Raw genomic sequence first — 27,591 nt, 5'->3', positions numbered from 1 at the left:
TGCCCGGCGCTGGCAGCAGGACGAGTCCTGTGGCAGACCCGGCCCACTCTGGAAGCTTCAGAAAATTCTGTTACTGCCCGTAATGGGAATCACATCACTCCTTTTGTCAGTAAAGTAGGTCCAAAATGATTCCAAAATACTTAGAGGTACGTGAGATTAAGAAGATGGAAGCTTAAAAACAAGGCTTGCGCCACCAGGGTTTCTGGGGATGCTGGGAGGAAACCAGGCATTAATAGAACTTTATCTAAGTAGTGCTTTTAAAATAATTTGTTTCTGATCTAGCAAGGATTTTGATAATATATATCTACGATATGCTCTGAATATTTCCTTAAAAAATGCTGAAGACATTTTCCCTATTTGAGAGTTATCTACAGGAGGTCGTTATTATACCGTCTTTTCTTCTATGTGTCTACTCCTAATAAGTATCGGAGAAATACGTCAGATGCTACAATTTAAACTTTCATCATATCTGAAAGTATACATCTCTTTTAAAGTGTATTTTCAACATGAAAAGAGCTAAAATCACAATTATATTCCATTGCGTAATGTGTGTGAAATCAAGACCGTTTGCATAGCTTCCAAAGTGAAACTCTGGAAAACAGCGATTTCCTTGACGGAAGTATTACTTTAGGGAAGGGCTGTCACCCCCCTCCACTGCCACTGCACGGCCTGAGATACACTCGAAATATTCTACAAGTATTGTCAGTATCTTTGGCTAAAAAGCCAGCTTCTGGAAAATTTCAAGTTGCAATCATTTTATAAGTCACAAGCCATTTTTCCTTAATCTTGCCAATTTTAATGAAGAAAAACCATTAGCATTTCAATGTACAAAAGTCCAATAAAACACGTTTTTTTCTTTTAAATCAGTGAATGGGTAAAGTTTGGGTTAAATGTATTCAACAGTAAAAGTCTTCCAATTTCCACTAATAGAAATTTTTTTCTGATTTGACTATAGGATAATGACAATCCAGAAATAAATAGCTATAAATACATTCATTGTTCCTATTCCAAAAATAATCACATAGGGAAGACACACAACTGAAATTAACTTACTTGAATCTGTTTCTTTACAAATGAGATATGGGCAAGTTATAGCAGAGTGACTCGAGACAGGAGGAAAAAAAAAAAAAAACAAGTAGGGAATAAATTGGTCCAGTATTGACATTCATGAAACATACCAGTTAGGATAATTCTGCAGTTAATTCATCCTTTAAATGACACTACTCAGTTGATTTTTATTTGCTTCAGGTATACAGAATGAAAGCAGGTTCCTTTGAATCGTTGCTGAGGACAGGTATAGTACCCTGGAGACACTGTAACAACCCCCTTCAGTATGCATGTGCGTATATATAATTATATACAAATAATCATGCATCCACACACACATTTGTATATCAACACTGCATGTGACGGTTAAATCCATCATCATTCATCATTGGCAGCACTTGTTCCTCTGACTTGGCCTTGATAACGTAACTGTGGAGAAAGAAAATACACAATTAAGCATTAATAGTTTCCTCAAACACTAAGTTCCAAACAGGCAGTTTTATTAATCTCCACGAGAAACAGGGCAGGGCAGTCAAAACATGACCAGGACTGAGCAAATCGCACCAAAGCAATGCAAGACTTGGCAGGGAATCTTAATTTGGGCTCTGTCCTCGCTGGCGGACAGCAGCTCCCGTCTCTCATCAGCAGGATTTTAAGACTGCTTTGGCTGGGGATCCCACCTGCAGCGTTAAACCAGTCACGGCGGGAAACACCACCATTAACGTACTGGACATAAACACCCCAAAGCTTGCAACTCTTGGACAACCTGTTTCCCGCAGTAACAGTTTTAACACAATTTAGTATTTTTAAATATCTGTGTGGAACTGGATTTGAAGAACTTAACGTGCCTTGAAGGTGAGAGTCCACAGTTCCCCTATAAATTACGTGGACTGAGTCCACGTGTCACTTTGCTACTGAGTGTGTAGCAAAATGACGCTCACTAACTTTTCTGATTTGTGCCCAAAAGACTATTTGCAGGTTCAGAGTCACCCACTTTGGGTTTCTGTACTAGGTAAGCACAAAGGACCAGATTAGGTGGCCAACGCCTCAGGCACTCTGCCACCGGACCGAGCGCCTGCCCGTGTCCGTCTGCGGAGGTCTCTTATGTGCCCTGGACACCAAAGGTCATCTCCAACTACTGATCACCACAAGGTTATCAAACAGGAGGGAGGTAAGACCCAGAAGTGTTATCCGGATTTAGGTCCATCCAGGCTGGGAGAGTTGTGGTTGTTCAGCCCAGAGAAGAGAAGGCTCCAGGGAGACCTTACTGTGGCCTTTCAGTCTCTGAAGGGGGCTTATAAGAAAGATGGGAACAAACTTTTTAGGAGGACCTGTTGCAATAGGACAAGGGGTAAGGTTTTTAAACTAAAAGAGGGTAAATTTAGACCAGATATCAGGAAGAAATTTTTTACAATGAGGGTGGTGAAACCCTGGCCCAGGTTTCCCAGAGGGGTGGTAGATGCCCCATCCCTGGAGGTGTTCAAGGTCAGGTTGGACGGGGCTCTGAGCAACCTGACCTTGTTGAAGATGTCCCAGCTTATTGCAGGGGGTTGGACTAGATGGCCTGTAAAGGTCCCTTTCCAACCCAAACTACTCCGTAATTGTAGATGATTTCTGCCAGCAATTCCCATCCATCAGAACATTAATCCCTTTTCTCCTTTTCCATCCAGCAGTTGACTTACACAGCTTGATTTGCCTCAGAACCTACAGAGAACTCCTCTAGGCGTCAGCAGCCAAAGTGCCTCGAACGGAACCCTTCTTACGCATCTAAACGTAAAATAAAACTGTGAGCTACCACATAAAGAACCTATCGCGCTGTTGGTTAGTAAGAGAGAAGTAACGATCTACATGACCAGGACTGCTTTTCCCTGGCCAGGACCAGACCCAGCCTCAGCTACAGCTGAGGTTTTTTGGAGACGGGGTATACGGTATTTCTTTTTGGTGAGGAAGCCTGGGAACTGTACAGCAGCTGTAAATGATGCTTCTTAAGTTTTTAACAGCCCATGATGCTTCAGCATGGAGTCACACTGCTCAAAATACCCCATGTGGCATTTCTACCCTCACAAAGACGTGAGGCAGGTCAGTCACAGTGCTTTGGCAGGGTCAGAGGCTTTTCTGCTATGCACTCTATTAGCTGATACGTATTTAATGAAGCAAAGGTGCTTCTCACCTCCAGAAGTCAGACGCATAAGGCACTAAGTGAAAGATAAACGGTGAGAAGAGGATGGGCTGGGATAGAGAAACTCTGGAAGAACACTGATGAGGATTCAGAGTGTAACAAAAAAAGTAACAAAAGCAGAGATTCAAACTAGAAAAATCGACTTAAGATGACGAACAGGACTAACAAAAGAACGGAAATGTGCACAGAATCCAAAGAGAAAGATTAGTTCAAAGCAGAAAGAAGAAAGAGTGTTAATGAGAAAGGGACAGCAACAGAAAGCTGTGTGTGTACGAAAATGTGATGCTGCCAATCTCACTGGGCTTGATTTCTGCACTTGTTGGGGTTTAAGCATCATAGAACTGTGTAGTGCAACACCGTCAAAAAAGCCAACTGCTTCTCTGCAGGGATGGAAGCATGAAGACATTCTTGTCATATTAAGCACCTTCTCACTAAGCGCTCACTTCCCAGTGGTCCTGGCCATAAAACAAACGATTTGTGGTGTACTTGGGATTCAGTGACAGTTCCTGTTTAGCACAATGGATGAAGTGGTTGAATATGAAACAAATTATTTGGGATAAAATTAGCATTCCTATTTTATTTGGCAGTGATATTTTTGCCTTTAGGCTATTCTTCAATAATGCACTTCACCACAAAAACCTTGAAATTGCATCATTTATAGGTGTTTGTAGATACCCCAATTATAACAGTTAAGAAAAAACAAAATACTTTAACAGTAGGTCCCCACTCCTCTCACATTTCACAATACACGTAGAAAAGCTGTGTTAGTGTAAGTAACCAATACATTTCTCTGGTGAAAAACTGACTTTTTCAACAATACACTTAAGTTCCTGATGCTTACATCTTACACAACAAGCTATGTGAAATGAACTATTTGCACTGCTTTGCAAAACCGGAAAGTAATAAATAAATATATTTGATATTTCAGAATGAGGATAAACGTTATGCCCAGAAACATGTGATCCAGATTTTGGTTAAAGTAAGAACTAAAAAAGCAGCAAGTATTTTGCAAAAAATATTTTTAAAAAGTTACTTACCAGTGAGAAATGTGAAACAGAACTTTCTCTACCAGAAGACAGACATCCACAGTGACACAAAAAGGAAATTCTCTCATGCACACAGATGCATCAAGTGCTGCTTACTGTCTCCAATACACACCTTGTACGCACTCCTCACACTGCCACCACCCTTTCTCAGAGAAATTGGATGAAATCCATTTCATTCCAAGTAAAGAACTATGGGTGTGAAAAGAGAACCCTTCTGAGAGAAGTCAGAGGAAAGCAGTTACTCTGCCTCCTTCATGGACACCTAGGAATAGGCGGCTCTAGGAATAGGCGGCTCTAGGAATAGGCGGCTCTAGGAATAGGCGGCTCTAGGAATAGGCTCTGGCATAAAGTAGAACTAAAGAAGAAATGCACGTGATTCGAGAGAACACCTGCCATAATAAAAAAATATCCAGATACCAATGAGAGAGCACAGTGTTTGCAGGGGTGACCGAACATCACTCTCTCCCAAAGCACATTCTGGGAACTGCTGCCAAGGCAGACAAACCTTTCCGCTTACGTGAAAGGAAAGTTTGTTTTTACCAGCTCAGAACATCTACCTATTAACACACAGAACAGTGAAGAACCGCTTCTTCCAAACCCGAAAAACATCTCTACACAATGCAAGACGGCTCCTCGCAGTTCATAAAGTCCAAACACGGAGAGCGTAACAAGTGAGATGGAGGAGCTACAGATAGTTTTGATACTAAAAGAAAAGATGCACTTCAGAGCCACTGTCAACAGTAGGTTTAAAGCACCAGGCAATCTGTTTAAAGATGTCTGGCAGCTGAAACGAGTTAAACCATGCAAAAAAAGAGCAAGTTATAGCCGAAGACACACCATGTCTTGAAAGAACCAAGATAAGGGAAGGGACGTGACGAGCTGAATGGGTTTGGGGCATAAAGGGAAAAATGGGAAGGAAACAACTGCAAATCCAAAGACTGCAAAGAACTTAATAAACCAGCAGGATTTAAAATGAGAAAGGTTCATGCCAAAAGTCAGTCATGCTCTGGAAAGACAGGAGAGAAGGCAGCTTCCTGCCTAGCCTGTGACGTTCCTCTGCCTCTTCAAGGAACGAGTAGAGAAAGTGCCCTACAAGTGAGTTTCCTTCCAGACATCCGTCCAAAGACAGATCAGGCTGTATGTATTTGGTCCTCACAGCCACTAAAGCGTGAAAATTGATCCTGTCTGAAGCCCGTGAATTTTACTGACTTCCTTTTTGCAAGTAGATTTCTCCATTTTGGGGTGCTAGCTGGGATGAGTGGAACATCTGTCAGGTGACACACAGAATTTTGCTTGAAGATACATTTGAAGAGAAAAAGTAATCGGATCTAATGGTGATTGGAAATGAAACAAAGCAAGACACATGATGGAAAAGCAAGATGACGGCTCTAATTTGTAACTGACAAGTGGTAAAAAGGCCCTGAATGGGACTTTGTGCAACAGGTATGACACCATAAATAGAGAGGTGGTGAGGGCAGACATCCGGGATTTAGTGGATTTACCTTACAGCCACTTCCAGCCTGACCCAACACAGTATGCAGCAGCTCGAAGAGCATGGGTTTGCACAGGAGAAGCGCTAAAGGGGCTGCAATGTTCATCAGCAGCCGCTCAAATACACACAGGGGGATGGACACGACATAACTTTCGTCAGTTCCTGAACAGAGAAATCTACAGGTAGATAGCACACAAATACCAACCTTAAAAAAAAAAAAAAAAAGCATTCTTACCGCTTCCAGCTCCTTCTGGGTTTCATCCTCCATTCTCCTAATGTCTTCCATGGTCAGATCAATCCACTTGTCAATCCAACAGAACAACTGGCGATGAAAGTTGGTAAATATCCTTTTTTCTTGCTTTAAGAAGATAAACAAACATTAGATAATAGGCTTACATTTTACCAAACGCTGGTCAAGTGATTGCAGCTGTTCAACTTGAAAAGGGATAACCTTCAGGTGCACGCTGTTTCACATTGCTACAAGTTCAGCCCTCTCACTTTCCCATTTAAAGTCATCTCATTTCTCACGTTTTAACATGCAAAAAAATTAACAAATTTCACTATCAAAAAAAAGTTTCAAGGAAGTTCAGCAATTCACGTTACTTTAAAATGCTGAAGGATCCTTTTAAAATCTGTTCTAGCTCCAAGACAGCACTAGACAGAACAAATGTACTTCAAAAGTTATTCTGCCACCACCAGTGAAACACCATTGCTGGTAGATCAAGACACAGCTGGTTGTACTTGCTGAAGAAATGAACAGAAATTGCTGGACTGCAAGCAACAGGAAGCTTCATCACTGTTTCTCCTCAAAAAACCCCACGTCACCAGAGAACCACCTGCCTCCCTACCTGCGCCCCTCCCCGGCAACCTCCCAGCAAGGAAGCACCACTTGCCTTTTGTATAAAGTTTTCGACTTTGTTCTGCAGTCCCCACCATTTAAATTTGATAGTCACCAACTTGTAAGCACACATTTTTGGACACTCTTCATCAGTTGCTAGCTCTTTCTGTTTATGGATAAGAGACAGGAAATTTTTTTTTTTAATTTAATTAAGTCAAATTAATTTCTTATACTTATCAGAAAGTATAATTCTAAGTATTATAATTATAAATTATATTATTAATTTATTGTAAAGTCATCACATTAAAATTAGTATAATTATAAATATTATTAAGAATTATAACAACACCTAGAACTCAAGTATTAGTAAATACTTAGCACTGTACTCTGAACACAGGGTAATAGGGATTAACAAACAATTGCTTTAAATCTGCGAGACAATTCCATCCACACTGCAGACATACACTATAAATCTTAGTCTTAACATGGATTTCATTTTCATGATTTCCGCTGTAATACACTTTCCGACGCTTTGAAAGGACAATGACGCCTGATGACAATAACCAGCACCACGGTAGTTTTTCCTGTGGGGTCTATTGCGCAAAGGCAGTTACAACTGAGTGGTACCGAGTTGCCAGTACAACGCTGGAAAACACGCGCCCCAGAAGAGGTTCAGATAACAAGCAGCACGTTACCAAAGCAGGTAACAAACCACCCCTCGCTTTGCCGCTCCGGAAGGCGTGAAGCTCGCTGCAGTTCCGCTCTGCCCGTGCCGACCCCAGCACGCTCTCCCCTCGCCGCTCCCTCACCTCCCCCTCCTGCCGGCAATGCCAGCAGGGTACGGCTTTACCCGGGTGTAGAGGTATTCCTAGGAACACGCTTTCTAAGAAATTTCTAGTTGTGGGGCATAATTTAAATAGTTATTTTTCCACAATGAATTGCAGACCTTCTGACTGCTTCCATGGGAAAAATAGGGAGAGAACGTCTTTATCATCAATGGCAACGTGTGGCCATCAAACCAACTCGAGCTCCACTTCAAAGCCTGCTTGGAAGCAGCTCCAGCTCAAGGACCTCATGCAGCAGAAGAATCCCCAGAAGAATGAACTGAGGGAAATGTGCCCGGCAACAGGACAAGGGGTAACGGGCACAAACTTGACGATAGGAAGTTCCACCTAAACACGAGGAGGAACTTCTTTACCCTGAGGGTGGCAGAGCCCTGGCACAGGCTGCCCAGAGAGGTGGGGGTCTCCACCTCTGGAGACATTCCAGACCCGCCTGGATGCGTTCCTGTGCCACCTGCTCTGGGTGACCCTGCTCTGGCAGGGGGTTGGACGGGATGATCTCCAGAGGTCCCTTCCCACCCCTGCCAGTCTGGGATTCTGTGATTCTGTGAAATTCAGGAGACATCCACCACCATTTCCTACAATTCCTAGTTTTCTGGAATTGTTCCTACAGTTCCTACATCCAAACAATTTTGAAGTGCCTGTAACACCATACAGAGAGATTTTCCTACCATTCCTGCAGTCAAATTTACGTAATACAAAAGACCATATCACCTTTTTAGTTTAACAAAGCATGTTAGGTTACTCCAAGCCTTGTAAAAGAGGAAGAAAAAAATAAGGAAGAAAAAAAAAGCCAAAAAGGAAGCTGATAGTCGCTTAAAAAAAACCCCAACCCTCTGTATGCTTGTCTTGAATAACAAGCAATTACTGTAAGAAGTCCACAGATTTTTATTCTTCGTATCAGCTGCAACAAACTCCTAAGTAGAAATACAGTACAGCATCTTTAAGTTAGATTTCTTTTAACCATGAAAGGGACAACTCCTGTTGGTCAGGCGCACAGTGAAGAAATTTGCTGTGAGATTTATCTAACACATAAAACATAAAATCTTGGCAAATAATGCACATTTATTTAACACAGAATTTTTATCACATATCCTCATCACCAGAGAGCACTTAAATGAAAACCAATTATCCTCAGAAGACTGACATTCTATTCACAAGCAAAAAACAAAGTGCTGCTGCTCTTTGGTGTTTCAAACAGCAAAGTCTATGTCCAGGCATTAGTAAAAGGACAGAACTAAACGGAACATACAAATTCAGTGCCGCCAGTTCCAGGCATTCAAAGTTCTTCTCCTCATTTTACAGCTGTTTTTTTTAAAAAAACAAACTGTAACTCCCCACTTTCTTTGGGTCACACAGGCCCGAAAAGGCCATTCCTGCATCAGGCTCCTGCTTCCTTCCTGAGGAGGAAGGGGACGGCAGGATGCAATTTTCAGCACAGTTTACAAAAATAATCACTGTGACAATTTTGCCGTGCTAGCAAGAATACTTAGCCCAGGTAGAAAGAATATTACAATAATGGGAGTTTGAATACATGCCTCCCCTTATCGTCATCTCAATACACACAATATACTCATTTTTCCATGAGATTCCAGCAAATGCTTGGGCCCAGGACAAACCTGAGAGTCAGACCAAAGGTCTACCTGGCTCAGTATTTTGACAGCAGCCAATGGCAGAAACCTATGAAAAAAATATAAAACCCAAGGAAAAAAATAATTGATAATTCACTTAGAAACTCTTACTAATCTCCAGCTACTTACAAGCTCAGAAACTTTCTGAAGCAGAACTATTTTCTGTCTTTGGACACACAAAGGGAAGAATCGGGACTGCGGATATGCACAGATCGCAGAATGACTGCATTGCTGAGGTTGGAAGGGCCCTCCTCTGATCAGCGGGTGCAGGAGCCCTGCTCAAGAAGGGTCACCTACAGCTGGATGCCAGCACTGCGTCCAGCCAGGCTTTGAGTATCTCCGTGGATAGAGAACTTCACAACCTCTCTGGGCAACCTGTTCCAGTGTTTGGCCACCCTCATAGTAAACAAGCATTTTCTGGTGTTCAGATGAAATTTCACATTATTTTTCTGTCTGTACAATGACTGTCCCAAGATGGACTTTCATCATGTTGCAAAGACGACATTAGGAACAGCTATAGCAGCACCAGTTACGTCAGTGGTATACACTGACTGCACCCTCAGCTCTCGTTAAGACAAAATGAAGTATGTGCAGCACCCGAGAGGTGGCTTTGCAAGCTTTTCTTCTGGTAATGCAGCTTAATGGCAGTGAAGCATCAGCTATAGTAGCCCACGGTCGTATTACGGCTCCCTGTATTGCCATACTGTTTCCCATCCTTTCACAAAAACCTGGTTCCCTATTTTTTCCCCTAGGTTAATTGCCGGGCAGCATTAAAACCCCTGTACCAGCACACAGGGAAGCAGAGGAGTGAATGGTCCCCTGGAATGACAGCCTCTGTCCACTGTGAGACAAGAGACACCTCAAGTCCTCGAAGTCAGGCTGCTTTGAGTTATGACCTCAGGCCAGCTGAGAAGGAGTGTGGTAGTGGGAAATGGGGACAATGTGTACTACAATGTATGTAGTGTAGTAAAATATTACAAAAAAAATACTACAGTGTACGTAGTGGGAAATGGGGACAATGCTCTGTCAGACAAGGTGGTCACTTATTTGTCATGTACAGTTATACCCCAGCAGGCTGATGACTTCCATGGAATTCACCATAATGCATATTCAGATGTCAATCTTGAGTAAGGATAATATTCATCCAATTTAATTTGCAAAGCTTTGTATGGCTTTAGTAGCGATAGTAAAAAAGTAGCAGAGAGTACCTTTGCTTATTAACACATTTGGAATTTTAACTGAATACAAAAAACCCAAGTACTACTGAATTTCTACTCTCTGTTTTAAGACTAACACTGCTAGTCTCTAATGAATTGTGAATTTTTCTTTTGTTGATAAAGACTTCATAAGGTTGTAACAGCAGTTCTTAGTACCTTCCAGTTTGGCCCCAGAGGTCCTCGCTTCGTCTTAACCGACTGGAATAACGCAGGATCTTCATCAGCTTTGTAGTCCTATAATATAAAAAAACCCACGAGAGTCAGAAAAAAACCCAGATTCAACATCGCACTGCATTAAGCTTCTGTTCAAGACTACCGAATTGATTCTCTGGAGTGGTGTGGAGCAGGATGGGTGGAGTTAGTCTGACTTGAGTTTGTGTGGAATACTCCATCCCAGCCGCTCATTCACTTCGTGTCACCAGGGGGGCTCATCAGCTGTTTATACTACGATTGCATGCCAGGGCTCCCTTCCCGGTCAGAATTCTCTTGTGCTGCGCACTACGCAACGTAAGCTCTATCCTACTGGCCTTGTAAACTTTTGAGGGGACGAGAAAGCAATAATATGAGAAAGCAATACCATAGAAACTTGTGTGCTAACATTTTCCAAGCTGTAACGTATGTCCACTCCTGAGAAGGCAGAACAGAAAGGAAGAAGATGTAAGAGCGCTAACTTGCAGAATTAGAAATGGCACAATCTCAGTCCGTGAGCCATCCCCAGGCTAAGCAGAGGGCACAGGCAGCAGTCTGAGAGGCACTGCTTCACCCCAGACACCACTGCTCACCACAGCGGGTAAAAAGCTAATATAAATAGACTTGAAAATGACAAATGCTTCTGACTAGGGAGTTACCTAATTTTACTGACGAGGGGTATGAAAATGATTATTTGATAAAGATGCGACTTTGGAAATTAGGAAAGGGTCAAAAACTCTGACTTCAGTATCTGAGAACAGGTAAGGTTTACACAACATCAGCCCAAGAACACCATTCTACCCACTGCCGCAACAGGGACGCGTTTCTGGGGCCTAAAACATTTTTTGCCAAACTGTTCACTAGACGGACAGATAAACTGCGGTTCTGACTCCTTACTAAAGCTACAGTAGCACATCCTCATGAAGAGCAGGATGTAATTTGGACTCTTATCTTGACAACGGCACACTCTGCAGAGATTTCTCTACGTAACTGTCAAAAGAGAAAGGTTACACCAGACACCAGAGCTCATCAGCCCTGGGTTTGCCATTGAAGCCCCGATACAGAGAATGCAGCAAACCAACCACTTTGTTTTAATGCCAACCTTCTCAAATTAAGTGCAACCTGTATTGTTAAAACAGGAGAATAAAACACAATTTATTAGTCAATGCTATACTTTAGGAAAGGCAGTACGGGGAATTAGACTATTGTGAACAATTTTCTGACCCACGAAACAATCTGGGCTGCAATAACATGCAGAGGCACCACAATGTGTAAAGAGATAGAAAGCAGATATATAGTTATATACATCTATTTACTATTTCTGTATCATAATTGTTATGTTTATATTATTTGTCATGCCTTCTGGTTCCGATTAGACAACACTGAACGTAATTGCTGCCTAATTGGCCCTTCCTACGGCTGTTCCACTCAGGAAGCGCAGGGAGTGAGCAGCAGAGTGGAGGTTTTCACTTTCCTTCGCACCCTGCGTTGATCGCTACTGGAAAAAGCACACTGTTCCGGTCCAGTCTGAAAACGTCAATGCCAGTGAGAAAAATCCACAGGAGACTGGATGAATCACTCTGCATAAGGTTATGAAGTGCACGTATTTTGACCAGGTGACATTACCTGTAACTAGACTGTACCTTGGTGCTGGCTTGTAAGACCTAGGACAAAAACACCTTCAAAGACCAAAACCTCTTCAGTCTAAACTTGTTGTCAAAGTAATTGCCATCGCTCTTTACAGTCCTGTAGTATCCAAGCAACTGGAACAGACAGGAAGAGTCAACATACTCCGAGAAGCTTACACGGGACTAATAGATGCCTCACAGCACTAGCGAGATAGACGGGGTTCAACACGCACCAAAGATGAAACGCCTCAACTCATTACAAGTTGCCATAAGGCACTGTCAAAAATCTGCAATAAAATAGCTCCAAGCATGCTTATAAATATAGAAATTTAACTGATCTATTTTCCTTTGTAAGTACTACAACGTGAAATCTACATAAAATATTAATTAAAAAAATCCCAAACTTAAGAAGTCCGCACCCTTGCTTGAAGAAAGCTAAACAAACTTCAGAAAGCAAGGCTTTTTCTCCCCCAGAAGACAGCTGCCACAATCAATGTAATGCAGAAGTACAAATGGTCTTGCCACAAGACTAAAGTGAAATATACTTGGTGATTTCTACATTTGCATTGCAACCTCGTTCCTGAAAAAATAAAATAAAAAAGAAACAAAGCAAAAATAACAACAAGCATCACTATTTCCAAGTAACAGACTGTTTATCCAAAATCCTCCAGAACTTTAATATTAAAAACCGCATTCACTAACAAAACCTGTGGTATCTCATACCACAAGTACGTCATACCTGTATGTTCTGCCATATACCACACGAGCTGGTAGAAACGCACTGTAGGAAGCAAATTTCAAATACACGATGATGAGGAAACTTGCGAAGGTAAGAACTTTGCTTACATATGCAATCTTTATTTGGCATTTGAACTCCCCTACACATGCAACTTTGATCTGTCTGTTTTACGCTGTGGAATCAGTTGACTGGATTCCATAGAGACACCCAGGTCGATGCGACAGGATGTCACCTGCCATCCTACCTCTCACTGCACAGGGACAGCGGTAAAAAGCAACTCTGCTCTTGCATTTAAGCACCCACATAAAAGCACAGCTGGAAAAACTGGGAAAAAAAAAATTACCTACAAGTAAAATGCAGGAGTGAAAACAAAAATTCAAGGAAAAACAGATAAGTCATGGAGAAGTTTTCTATGCTAGAGCCCACATAGAGAGCTTTGACCCAAGACCATTCAGGACTCAGTTAAACCAAGCCCTGTTAAGGACAGTAAAAAACACCCGCTGTCTAGATGAACGTCTAGATGGACAAGAGAGCATTGTAGGAACTCTTCTCAATCCACAAACCCTACCAACATGCAAGGAAAAAGACTGGACCAGAGCCAAAGTACAAATAAACAACAGTTCTTTGCAGAGTTTAAGGAAAATATCTCTGCAGCAAGAGCTTAACTCCTGACAGCAACAAGTCCTTCTTAGGAAGAAAAACAGGCGGCTGCTGGAACAAATATTACAGCTAAAAAACCCTGAAGCCCTCTTGAAAGCTAGACAGGCAAAACATGATTATGCAGCAGCATAACAATATAGAGGAGCTAAAAAACATTTCAAAGAAATATACAAATATCGTTTCATAGGCAGTTTCAGCTCAAAATCTCAATATAATATGCAGGAATGCAACAAACTATTATAAAGAATTATTTAGAGAGACTGTGAACCACATACAATAAAGTAATAATGGCAACAAACAGAGAATCCAGGTGCTCCTTTACAATTCTCGTTCTCATTTATAAGACCTGCTAAAAGTAATAACAGCTCTGCTGATAGCTCATAGTTCACTCAACCAAGTAGTATAAAACTTGAAAGCGTATATACAGGACAGAATGGTTTTAAGAAAACTTTCTGAACCTAACATAAAAATGATACAAGTCTGATGTCTTATCTGCAAATTCATGCAAAAAGCTTCCTGAACACAGAGTGGCATAAGACTAACTAGGCAGGTGAACACAATTTCTGCCTTTTCAACGCAATATTGCATTAGTTTTTTAAACAGGAGAACATACATGCTGTGCGTTATTTAGGAGAAAACGCGCACAAAGCTGAGTGTGGAAGGAAACGCATACTAGCGCTTTTCTCCAACCGGGTCCATAGCTCTGTGGATATAAAGTGTCTGTGGATACTCAATTCGCAGCACAGTAAAACATCAAAATCAAGATGATCAAAGTATGTCATATCCCCAGCTCACCGCGTGATTCCCGAGTCTCATAACTGAAACAATCACCAGCACCCCTCTGCACTTAACTCACAGCCAAGTAAAGCATCCACGTATTTTGGATAGGTCCAGCTAAATGGCTTTTAATAACAAACACCTTACAGCCATTCCCATCTCCTGAAGAGTCCTGCAGCTACAGGACAGCGTTCAGGTGAACTATTCCCTGAAATCACCTTTGAAAGAACGCCAAGGTTCAAACAAAAAATGAAATCAGCCTTGTTAAACTGGCACAGACATACACTGTGTTGTGCTACGAACTAGAAGTTAAAGGTCGTGTAAGACCGTCTGGAAAATACGAAGATTTATAAGCACCCAGGACAATATGAAAAAAGCCTTAGTTAGGGGTTGGAAAACAGAAAGAGGGGAGGAAAACACTAGTAAGCTAGAAATAAGTTCTATTTATACAACATCGGTTGTTCCATGGGATGTGCAGTTTAAGATACATACATAAATCAGCAAGCCGCAGGCACTTCTGAAGGAATTAAGCACAACTCCAAGTATGTACAAGTATTTTCTACACGAGTAAACGTCATCCCAATAGGAAGAAAGGCCATTTCTATAAGCAGGCTGAAGATGGGAGAAAGTAACAGGGCCACCTAAGAGTCACCTGGGCAAACACTTAATCCTTCGCATCTTTATTCTAAAGCAGTGCTGCTGGAGGTTGAACGTTCATCTAGTCAAACTCAGGCGTTCAGACAAACCAAAAAAAGCCAGGTCTGTAGCAGTCAGTCTGTTTTCCGCATGTCTCTGGACACTGGCACCTCAAAGAGCCCTGGTGACCAGGGACACGTCCATAGCGGCACTTTCAGGGGGTGTTACCAATAAAACGCACGATGATACTGAGCTTCTGGACTATTAATACAGACTTTTTAGATGCCTGTCATATGATAAATTAAGTCCAAAATGTGAGGGATCCAACCATCGGAAAAACAGCTCTTTTACTCAAGAATCTTTTAACGCTCTTTTACAGACTACCAAAGAAGAGCATTTCCTATATTCCATTATTTGTATTCTAACTGTACAACACAGGATTGTAGTTACTGCACAGCACAGAAAGCCTGTATCTCTAGTACTTAATGCATGCATTAATTAATTTGACTGTATTTCTAGAACTTTGTTTCAAGTAATATAACGAAGATCCAGTACGACTTAGAAGATGACTTTTAATTTCTTTATTGCACAAAAATAGCTACAAACCTGATTTCAATTTCTTTGTTTGCACTCCACTCTACTTTCTTACAAATTGTTTCCAAAAATGTAGCCTCTTCTGATGTTAATTGAGTGTTCACTTCTGCTTACTCTTTAAAAAGTTTTACTCTCCTGGGAAGTGATTTTTATATACAAATCATATAAGGCTACATGGATTGTATGCTGGAGATGATTAAGAGAGGGCAGGGTTAAATTTATATCTAAAGCAAGCCACAGATGTCAGCCAAATCATTTCTATACATACTTAAATGAGCATGAGTTAGCATATGCATGCCATTAGTATCTTGAAGAAATTTACTATTTTTATATTTATGCTGATTGCGGTGCTGAAACTAGAGTAACTGCCACACTACAACGGGTTGGACATGGTTCATTCACTGCATTTTTGAATATTTGAAAACTTCTATCAAAATTGCTGGATCTTATAAATGTAGTTCCATTCTTTCAGTCATACTTTTATCCAAGATGGTACATTTGGGTTGCTTTTCCAGGCAAAACTACGACTGAGAAAATAAATGTACAAACAAAACTTTACTTTAAAAGGCAACAACGCATATGATTCCAGAAACTACCTGACAGAGTGAACTAGTGCCTGCTCTAACATCGCCCATCAAAGACGACAGAACTGCAGGAAACGAACCTCTGGACAAACAGAACACATGGAAAACAGCTACTGCTTTCAGAGGGGACATTTACTTTCCAAAAGCAGCATCCTTCCCTGAAGGCAAAAAGCAATCACATAGATCAGGGCAATTCTGTTACTGTGATGTAGCTGAACCTCCAAAAAAATAAATTCCTAAAGTTCCATTACCTAAACTTCATAAAGATATTAGCATAAATGGAAAAATCTTTCTCATGGAGTCATAAGCAGTAAAGACAGAGAAAACAGAGGCCAGAAACTGCAAATTTTCCTAACAGAAGAGACTGCAAGTGTGGATCGCAGAGAATTTCTGCTAATTTCTGCTAAGGGAGCAAATGAGTGGAGTGGAAAGGGCCCCAGCCTACAGATAACTCCCAGTTATCAACGTTTGCATGGAAGTTTGAGTACAAGGTCAGTTTGTTTAATATAAAGTCAGGACTTTGCAAAACTGAATTTCTGGGAAATGAAATGAAGATTTGAATCACACGGTGAAAATTAGTTCCAGGTATTCCTACACAATGCTGGGCTATACTGTGAGTTTGAATTTGAAAATATTTGCTCAAAATATTTGCTAAAAAAGCAAATGGTGTTAGAAGTTACTACAAAAAGAAAGAGAATGTAGAAACATCAGAAAAGACTTACAACTGTGAATTAAACCACTCTGCACTCACAGTTTTGATACTCTGTAGGTCAGATACACAAAAGAAAAAAAAAAAAAGAGGATAATGTACTGAAAACAGTTCCAAGGGCTTCCACATATAAAATGCCTTCCACATGAGGATGGACTTAAAGATAAACACTCTACAGAATTCATGATGCCATAAAGGTCAAAAGTATAAATGGGTTCAAAAATGGATTAGATGTGCTCATGGGCATGCGAGTGGCTAATAAACACAGCAGGCCAGAGAGAACCACTGGCTCTGGAAGTCCTTTAAATCCAGATTGATCTTTCAGAGATAGGTGTCCCCCAGCTTCCAGTATTCTACACTTCCCCAAGTTTCTTATCATTCTACAAATATCTGCTCCTGGCCACTACCAGGACACTGGGTCAGATGGATCTTTGTCCTGAGCCAAAACGGTAACTTGTAGCACACCATCATCTGTCAGCCTTCGGCACAAAGGAGACGGGCGACACCAAAGGCAGCCCACGGGATCCAGGAGTGCAAGAGGGCCCACAGCAAAGCCGTGCTGTTCACTAAGAGTACTTCAAACAGAATAAATACCGAAGTTCAACACACAGTAATAAGCACAACCCTTTGTTTACACATACTGTGATCAAGCAAGCACTCTGACAGATGACAGCATTGTAGTGGCCTGCCACAATTCCAGGCATGGAATAGGGAATGCACAACATACATCTTCCTGCCAGCTCTGCTCTAAGGTCATATGGAATGTCTGAAAGAACAAGGGGCAGCAAAAGGATTCCTCGCTGCATTAAAATAGGCAAGACATGTTTTATTTGGTTTCCACGGAGGTTCTCCAAACAAAGTATTTTCACACATGTAAACCCACAGATCATCTGTTAAACACGAGTTAAGCACCAGTGCAGGTTATACACCTACATTGATAACGCAAATGGAAAATTATAAGCAGAAACCTTTACCCTTCTTTCTATACTTTCCTGCAAAGGAGTCCTCTCCCCACAGTGCAGGATATCCAAGTATTTATTTTCAGAAAATAACAAATAGTATAAAGAACACCTCCTTGCACAAAACAATCAAATGCATTGTGTAAACACAAAGTGGTAAGTATCATATTAGTGTATGCTATTTTCCTACTATCCAAAACTAAATGCTTACACATCGAACAGTCCAGCTGTTACAACTGAACGAACCAGACAACAGCCCCAGTAGATAGACGTGTAGAAAGCAACAGCAGTAGTAACAAGTAAGACAGGCCCATAAGTAAGTACGGTGAAGCTGCCCTCTAAAATTGCATAAATCAGCATCTAAAATCAACATATCCTGCCTTCTTATTCAGATCAATCATACACACTATAAAAAATTGGACATGAGCCGGCAATGTGCGCTGGCAGCCCAGAAACTCCCTGGCCCCTGGGCTGCATCGCCAGCAGCGTGGGCAGCAGGGCAAGGGGGGGGATCCTGCCCCTCTGCTCCGCTCTGGGGAGACCCCCCTGCGGTGCTGCCTCCAGCTCTGGGGCACCAACAGCAGGACACGGAGCTGCTGGAGCGGGGCCAGAGGAGGCCCCGGAGATGCTGGGAGGGCTGGAGCCCCTCTGCTGTGGGGACAGGCTGAGAGAGCTGGGGGGGTTCAGCCTGGAGAAGAGAAGGCTCCGGGGGGACCTCACTGCAGCCTTTCTAAATATAAAGAGGGCTTATAAGAAAAATGGAGAAAGACTTTTTATCAAGGTCTATAGTGACAGGACAAGAGGCAACACCTTTAAACTGAGAGAGGGCAGATTTAGATGGGATCTCAGGAAAAAATTTTTCACTCTGAGGGTGGTGAGCCCCTGGCCCAGGTTGCCCAGAGAAGCTGTGGCTGCCCCATCCCTGGAGGGGTTCAAGGCCAGGTTGGACAGGGCTTGGAGCAACCTGGTGTGGTGGGAGGTGTCCCTGCCCAGGGCAGGGGGGTGGGACTGGATGGGCCTTAAGGTCCCTTCCAACCCAAACACATGACTATGAGCTGGTTAACAAAAAATGGACAATAGGTGGGAAAAGAATGGGAACTATTACAAGTATTAAGTGTTGTCCTGTCAGCAAAATCTCAACATGGCAGATAAATCTTCACTAGACATCCCTTCATGTATTTATTTCAGTGGAATTGACACAATCATATTCACTGTCTTTTCTGCGCAAAGTGCTATTGAAAAGGCAAGCTGAAAGCGTGTGCGCCCAGCACTTAACTTTGCCACACTCGCTACTTCTTTTAGCTGTCTTCTTCCATCATATGTGTAAGCAAGCTAACGCACTCCACGTAACCCTTCCAAACCCACACTCTCCTTCCAAATTTATACCCATTCATACAAATTCACTGAGTAACCACGTGCTCTTACTAATAACAACAATTTGTAACCAAGAATAGCAGCAGGAGCACAGGAGTAGCTTGGTGGAGACATTGTGCTCTGTCGTGCAGGACGGCAGGGATAGATTCCTGCACTTGGTCTCACACATCAAGATGAGCACCTAAATGCTTGCTTGACCAAAACAATTATCTACAATTAAAAGTAAAAACTACACCTGTGCCAAAAGTCTGTTGCCCTTCATGTCTTAGTTGTGCAACTAGAGACAAATTCAATAGACTGATGTTGTAAATGCATTTACTAAGTATGCAACTTTAGAATTAATGATTCTATTCAAGATGATTTTCATTTATCTATTGGGTAACATCCATACCATTTTAATTTATTCACAATCAACACCAAGCATCAATGGAATTAGCCGCATGCTACATCCATATCCCAACAGCAGAGCATTTACTTACTCCTGGTTCTACTTGAGTTCTATCCGCAATGTCAATATGAACGACTTCAACACTCTTCCATGTGTTTGGATCTAAATTGTGCACCTGCAGAAAGAGAAAAAGGAATGATTTCCATGCTGTCATCTTACACAGTGGGGCACTGTATGCAGTATGTATGTGTGCCGTGGATTTTTTTCTGGACTTCATAAAGACAGTGTTCTCAAAGCCTATCCTTTCTTCCTCTGCCTTTCTAAAAGGGAATAATCTCCAGTTACATTTTAATTCACTCACTAACCAATTTTAAACCAGCACAAAATCTTCAGTTCTTGTGCATTCCGGAAACCTGGGTTTAAAATTAAGCTGTATTCTTCTGTCACATTCACCACTGCTAATGAAATCAACCTCTAATTAGAAACATTACCCATGCAGTAACCTGCAAGAGCTCTTTATGATAAAGAAAGAAACCGCACAAATCCCGAAGTGCGGATATGGCAGGTTTCAATAACTTGACTACATCTAGTAGGTTCCCTAAATCATAGGGCTGCCTTTAATATGGACCAGATGGAGTGTGTGTGGCATGGAGGTATATAAAGGTCTGACGATGTGATCAGCTTCACACCCGCACTCTGTTGGCCATACCTGAACTTACACTTCTGGCAAGCAGAGCTGCCCAAGAAACAACTCTCCTCTGCAGCACATCCAGTGCTACAGCCCATGCACGCGCTGAAAATACACTGACAACTATTCCTTTGTGGATGGTTTATACATATGTTTGTCAGTATAGATAAAAAAAACCTCCTGAAGAGACCTGTGAACCAAATCAACTGTCTTGGGAGGAAAACAAGAGTATTGCCAGCCTGGAAAATTTACAGAAGCAGCTTCAATACAGAACTCTACAGAAGTGCACAAAGATAAGCTCCAATAGCCTCATGAAACCTGTTTTCAAACAAACTTGTCAGTCTAAGCAGCACTAAGGTAAAAGAACATGAAATCAAAAAGAACTTACTGAAAATTTGCTTAAATAGTTGAGTGAGAGTCAAGCATCTGCATTGACCTCAACATAAAAAAGAAAAACCTGTTCTTGTTCTTGCATCTCGTTTGGTTAGACAGCTTGACCACCTTAGAAGGATTTGAATAATGCTTTTTTTGTTTGATATTACTTACTAGTAGAGCTTTGACTTTATGCACTAATTATCCACCATTCCCAGGCACAGAATACTTTATCTGGATGACTATGTATTGAAAATATTACTAGTGCTTAGTATCCAAATCCCAACTCACGTTCTCTGATGTCCCCAAGTCTGGTTTATGCCAGGTCTCAATTTTTATGAAGAAGTCATCTTTCATATATTCATTCTGTAAGTACAAAAATCAAAAAGCATGAGTCTGATTACACCTCTGCTTAAAGTTTGGATAAATTATGTTTATATAGAAGTCACTACTAAGCCTTGACTAACAACATATTACATATACGTTATAAAAGAGCCCCCTAACTACACACAGAAATAGGTACAATGAAATAACTAGCATCTAAACCCTTCTTAATGATTTCTTTCTCACACATCTTAAATAAAAAACAAAAAACCCAAACCCCCACCTCTGATGATCCATTTAGATTCTCAGTTAACCCATTTTAACTGAGGCAGGATTTCACTTTACGGAAATGGGATTTCAGACAGTCAGGGACTGATTTTATTTCATTGCTTTTCCTGCATTCAAGAGTGGAGAAACCTCCGATTTGGCTTTTTTTCTTTTTTAGCCTCATGTCTTACCAGAACAGACATTATGCAGCTACAATGGTAAGTAAAGGCATAAAAGAAGATGTAAAAAATGAAAGCATTTCTCTGACAAATTACACTTCTTTCTAATTATAGCCAAGTCCAGACAAATAAAGTAACAAGGAGCCCTATGCCGGCTACCCTGGCAAGGCTTAAGTAAAAGGCTGGAGCTTGCTTGCTAGAGCCCGAGTCAATTGTAGCGGTAATAACAGACAAAACGTATTTCAAAAAACCCAACATAGGACTGATAGTAATTCAAATACTCACCGTCACAACTGGTCATTGGAAACACACACAATGAAAAGGAAACACAAAGCGTTATTAGATACAATCGTTTCTGAAAAGTCTCACAAATAATGATAGCTTCACAGTATAAGAAACATTCAAAATTAGTCTAACAGGATTTGTGTGCAATCAGAGTGCAGCAGACTTTGACTTGCCAGTCTTAACCTTAGAAGTTCGTTAAAAGATACCTCAAACTATCCAACAGAGACACAAAAGAAACAGAGCCTACTCTACAAACGTATGCAATTAGAAGCATTAAAATAAAGCAGTCACCTTATTCTAACAGACTATGAAGAATTAAATTCTTTTCAAACAGGCTTTCTTCTAGACCTTAAGAGAATCACCTCTTCAGTCTCATCCTAGGGACACTGGACACTAAGACTCTGTAGGACCCACTAAACTGCCCCACTGAGGTTGCTCTTCAGAAGCTCTCCTTTTCAGAAGGGATCTCACAAATGCAACATTAAAACTTGAAATGTATTTTTTCCACTTGATGGCAGCCCCTTTTCCTAAACCATTTACAACCATTCCTCAACTGAGCACTGACAGCAAAACACGCAACGGGAGACCTACTTGTTCTACAGTAGGGATATGCGTTCCAAGCCTTCTCGTGGAAGACCAGGGAGCCTTCTGGAGCAAACATCCTTACAAACCCAGGAACTTTACTGTGAAAAACAAACATCGACAACATTTTTTAAATTTATCCCAGTTGAAATTCCTCATTCATTTCATCCACTCTAACAAGAAAGGCACATTCTGCCTAAGCACTTTAAAGCTTACGATGTACGAATCATCCACGGTTAAATATGCAGGAACTCCAACAGTGTTACTGGTCACAAAATAATTAAGAAAAAAAAATGGGGAAGGTAATAATAAGACAAATTAAGAGCGAGCTAGAAATAATTTTGGAGACACTATGATCAGGATGAAAGCTGTGTTTTGTTTTCTCTTCAAGAACAGCAGAGGCAACTGTTGAGGGAGAGCGCTGCCCATGAGCTCTCACCTCCAACTCTCCAACAAAACTGTGTGCTCATCAGCAAGCAAGCCTGTAACCTGTATCAATGTTCTTCTCACCTCTTTAAATGATAGATTTTGTGAGTATATTGTCCCTTCTCACCATCCTTTTCATAAGGCTCGTTTTTTAAGACTTGAATTCCTTCACCACCTCCTGTTTCATTTTTGCTAGCTTCTGCCACAGAATAAAGTTGCCCAACTTGATACTGAAAAGTGAAAAGAAGAAAAATTTCAATATTAAAGTTAGCCAAAACTTTTAATGCATAAAAAAATTTAGCTATTTCCAGTGAAAAATTGTTAGTACAAACAAAATTATCGGGAAAGTAGAATACTCCATATAAAAGTACTTAGTAAAATATGACAATCTGCTGGCAAAATGTATCTGTAGTTGCCAAGCATATATAATCAGCTTGCTGCTCATTAATGCAACACTTTGGTATTGCATATGGCACAGCAAATATGTTTTTCTTCATTTTTCTCATCCTAAAAGTAAAGTTTTCCTTAATTGTATAAAAGAAATAGAATTTTTAGTTTACAGATTTTGAAATTTCTGATTGCCAGCCCTGAGCCGCCCAAATTCATCCTTTTAACGAATTAGATACTGCCCTCACAGGACCCATAAAACGCAAACTGTAGAAGAGAGAAGCGTAACATTTTCCCTCGGAAGTGTCCTCAGACACCTTACAGTGACTTTCATTTAAATGTATCTCAGTGCCATTTAAATTGCTGGCTTCAGATCTTGGAAGATGATTCCCACCTTTCCCTTTAGGAAAAGTCCTGGAGCCACTTAACGCCTTGGTCAGCAGGAAAATTCTGCTCTACTGCAGAATTGCACAACTTTCTTTTCTTGCTTGTAAGCCGCGGAGTGGCTCAGAAACAATGACAGGTTCTTTGCCTGCAGACATTTACCTCCTCTGAAATTCACCGATCTGCAAGAGGTTAACTCTGCTCGGCTGCGGGCTTACACATGTGGAAACTTCTGTGTGGCAGCCAGGTGGGCACACAGCACAGGCAACATCTGGAGCCAGGCCAGGCAGATTTAACTAAGATGCTAACATCTTCCCACCCGTCACCCCAAAACAAAAGCAGGTAGGATGAGGACGTACCTCTTGCACTGAGCAAGGTAAAACCACTCGGCTGAAAGAGGAAAAGAGCAAATTCAATAAAAACAATAATTAGGCTTCACCTGCAGATAACAGGCGTAAACTGTAACAAAGACATTCAAGAAGGGTCAAAATGGGTTAATTCAAGTTTTCTTTTTAGAAATGCTCTGTGGCAGTAAGGCCGCACGGATATAATGCAAGAAACCCAAGTAAAATTCAATGACAGATACGTTACAAAATGGGAAAATAGGGGTTAAGAACGTCAGAAGCTGAACAGAAGAGCCAGGAAATCTAGGATCTACGTCCAGCTCTGCCATAACTTTGTAGTGTGCTGAATTTGTTTAAAGGCATGAACTTCTTTCTTGTGTTACACAGTAAGCAGTCCCGTCTGTACAATTTGAAAGTACAAATGCACAGGCCCTCACAGACTAAAAATGAATTTTGGTAATTACAGCAGTTATGAATCATTTAAAAAGCAACCACAGCTCATATCCTGTTTAGGTGGCAGAAGCAAGTGTGTTTTAGGCAAACAGTTCAGTTCTAATACAATACGCTGTACAGTTAACAGCAACAACAGGGGATGCAGAAGCTGATTTTTCACAGCAACAGTACACCGCACAGACAGTATTTTCCAGTTTCACCTTACATAATAAAACGGACAAAGACAATGCAAATCATTATTGTCGCAAAACAACATCACAGAACAACTGCATTGTTCCTTGGGCTTTTAAGTGATGTCACCTTCTTTACCGACAATGTTATGGTCGTTAATATTCAATGCGGCACAATCACCCTGAAAGCACAAACATAAATTAAGCCTGTCCACTGTTCTAGAAAGGAGGTAAGTTATAGTTCACTGATTCAACTCTTGCCACCCCCTGCTGCGTCCACACTTTGTGAACAGTGAGTTTGATGGTTTTGTTTAGGTACTACTATGAAAATGACTCCAGCAGCTTGAGTGCCTTACACCCCCCTGCACGGCAGAAAACGCGGCAACCTTGAGAAGACAGAAATGCTCATCCCTGCGGATCAAATTCAGTCTTGCAATTTCCATGCAACTTCTTCGTTATCCCTTACCAGGTAAAGATTTTTCTATTTTAGTCTACTACGTGCCTCACTGAAATAGTTTAAACTGTGAAACCTTCAGAGAGAAACTTTGAAAAACATCATCAGCCTTAAATGTTGGCAAGTATCAGGCTGAAAGCAGAGCTCGCATCCAAACACAGAATGGACAAATGGCAATCAAAATAAAATTCTCATAAGGAGCCCTATGATATCCCATTTTACCTGATAAAAAAAATCCTTACACTGTTTTTAAAGTTGGCTAGCAAGACCAATAGAGACAGAAGACTTGTCTTGGCATTAGCAGATGCTGACTCAATACCTAGAGAGGACACTTTGTGGCCTGCAAGGCAGCATAAGACACTTTTGGGCAAGTTCAGCTTTAGTCTTTAATGGGACAATGTGTAAAACAGGAGTATAATCAGGAAAACACAGCAAATGTACAGGTACCTGGAAAGATGAGAAATTAAAAGGAAAAAATTGTAAGGAGCAGGTTATTATGAACTTAAGAATGATGACAGACAAACAATGCGATAACTCAAAAGAGCTAAGGAGCAAAGAAATCTGGTGAGAACTTAGAAATAAGGACACAGCCCACCGTTGCCTTGTAGGAAAGGCAAGAAAGAGAGATAGTTTCTCCTACAAGGCCTGGTGTAAGCTCTTGCCAAAACGCAAGAGCGCGACACTTGGTTCTGTGTGCCACGCTGCCAGATACAGCACTGGTACCTCAGTCCTGTCAGCTTGCACCTACTCTCTGAAGTTTAGGTAAATCTTTGAAGCCTCCTTAGAATACTGTTTGGAAACTAACAAACATGTTTGCTATGATCTATTATTTTGAACCTACACATCACCTTTACCATCACAGTAGAGATTATCTATTACTAGACTTTCAGGTAATTTAAAACCATAGGGGTGGGAGGGAGGAACAAACCAGATGGTGGTTTGCTGGCAGAAGACCTTAAGGGAAAGATCTACCCAGCGACATGCAGCTCCCAGTACCGTAACTGATAACGACAGAGCGATGCGCTCCAGGACTGTCACCACTGCCACTCGAGTTCCTTTCTAAGCAGGACGGGGTGCTCATTCAAAAGCACACGAGATACCACAAAGCCTGCCAGCGTTACAGGGACACATCAACACCGCCGCCTTGGTAAAACATTAGCCCCGAAGGAATGAGTTTGAGAAACTCGTTGTGTGGGGACACAACTCACTTGCTCCGGGGCAGGGATTAGAGCCAGGATCACCCCGACTGCACGCACACACTCGGGGGGGGGGTGGTGCTGGTGTGTGTGAAGTCGATGTTACAGTTGCGTGGTGCCAAGCAGCTACTGAAGGCTTTGTCAGGGGACACGGAACCACCAGCGCACGGAAACGGCAGAGAAGCACAAAGCAGACCCGCGCCCCGGGCCGGCAGCGCTCCCGGCCCCGCGCCCAGCCGCTCCGTGAGCCCCGCGGCGGGGAAGCGGCGGCGGCAGCAGCGTCCCGGGCCGGCCCGGATGGATGCGGCGTCCCGGGGCACGACCGCCACCCCCACTCGACCGTCGGACACCGCGGTCCCTTGAGGCCCCGCCAGCAAGAAAGGAGCGGCCAAAGCGGCGCGGGCCCGCAGCTGGGCCGAGGCGGCGGCCCGCGCGCTGCCAGGGGAGGCCCAGCGGGGCGCGGGCCGGGGCGGGCCCTGCCCCACACCGGCGGCGTCCGGGCCCGGCACACAGCAGCACGACAGGCGGCCACCACACCGGTGCGTGCACCGCGCGCCGCCCCCCACCCGGCGGCGACCGCCGCCGCCGCCGCCGCCACCCCCGACTCACAATTCCTTGATGAGCACCATCTTCCCCTCGCAGGCCAGCACTGCGCAGGCGCCGCCTGCCCATGCTGCACTGCGCGCTTCCGGGGGAGGCCCCGCCCCCGCCGGCCGGCTCGCCCAATCCCGTCGCGCCGTGCGTCCCCGCGCCCGCTCCTGAACCCCGCGCACCCCGACGCGCCCGTGCGGGCCGCCACCAATCCGAGGGCACGCTGCTCCCGCGAGCGCCCCACCTCACCCCTGGGCAGCCAATCAGGGCGCGCCCCCAGCCCGCCTCCCTCCCGGTGCCGCGGAGCGGCCGGGCCGGGCCCGGTGCCGCAACCCCTACGGGACGGGTCGGTGCCCGCCGCCGGCGGGGAGAGGGGAACCGTCACTCGGAGCAGCGGGACGCGGGGCCGGCCGGGCGCCCCCGCCACGGGGAAGCGGGGGAACGGGGCCGTGGCGGCTGCGCACTGCCGGTGTACGGGCTGGAGCGGCCTAAGGAGGCGCCGCGCCGCTGGGAAAGCGCTTAAACCTCCTGCGGCCCCAGAAAACAATGACGCTGGTAATTAAGATCGCGTTTTGGTCACGCTTAATGAAGTTGGCATTTGACAGCAGCGGGGAAAGCCGCTGTGCGCGGCCCCGGCCAAGGCTGAAAGATGTCTCATAAAAATAAGTATTTCGTTAAATACTTGGTGCTAAAAATACTTGTTTTCCTAATTTCTTGCAATAAAGTGTAATTGCGTTTGCTGTTTTGTCCAAGTTGACTCTACTTGCTGACAGGAACTGCTGTCCAAGGGGAATCGCTCCTAGCGAAGCAGCCCGGCATGGGGCTGAAATGTTTATTCGTTTATTCGTTATTGGGGTTTTTTTGCCCCCAGCAGAAATCCTGGAGAAGAGGGGGCCCAGGTGACGGTGCCGTGCCCCACACCCCCTGTCCCCGCACGCTGCTCACACATGGTGCCATGCG

The 27,591-nt window shown here is 42.9% G+C and overlaps 1 protein-coding gene across 2 annotated transcripts; it reads right to left on the bottom strand.

The window, feature by feature from the left end:
• Positions 1–1,039: 1,039 nt before the first annotated feature.
• Positions 1,040–26,697, bottom strand: PITPNB (phosphatidylinositol transfer protein beta). Of its 2 annotated transcripts, XM_063351129.1 has the most exons (12): positions 26,650–26,697; positions 23,783–23,813; positions 22,737–22,882; positions 22,236–22,327; positions 21,645–21,652; positions 20,881–20,955; positions 19,621–19,704; positions 10,449–10,526; positions 6,658–6,768; positions 6,000–6,122; positions 2,730–2,814; positions 1,040–1,476 (listed from the first exon to the last, which is right to left on the bottom strand). In XM_063351129.1, exons 1-11 carry the CDS (start codon positions 26,667–26,669, stop codon positions 2,767–2,769), a joined length of 816 nt encoding a protein of 271 aa, XP_063207199.1. In that variant the 5' UTR covers positions 26,670–26,697; the 3' UTR covers positions 1,040–1,476; positions 2,730–2,766. The 2 variants fall into 2 exon arrangements, with proteins under 2 accessions (XP_063207199.1, XP_063207198.1); XM_063351128.1 differs by lacking the exon at positions 2,730–2,814.
• Positions 26,698–27,591: the final 894 nt, after the last annotated feature.

This window comes from Chroicocephalus ridibundus, chromosome 13 (genome assembly GCF_963924245.1).
Source record: "Chroicocephalus ridibundus chromosome 13, bChrRid1.1, whole genome shotgun sequence".
Classification (NCBI taxonomy): Eukaryota; Metazoa; Chordata; class Aves; order Charadriiformes; family Laridae; genus Chroicocephalus; species Chroicocephalus ridibundus.
This window is presented reverse-complemented; position numbering and strand designations above follow the sequence as displayed.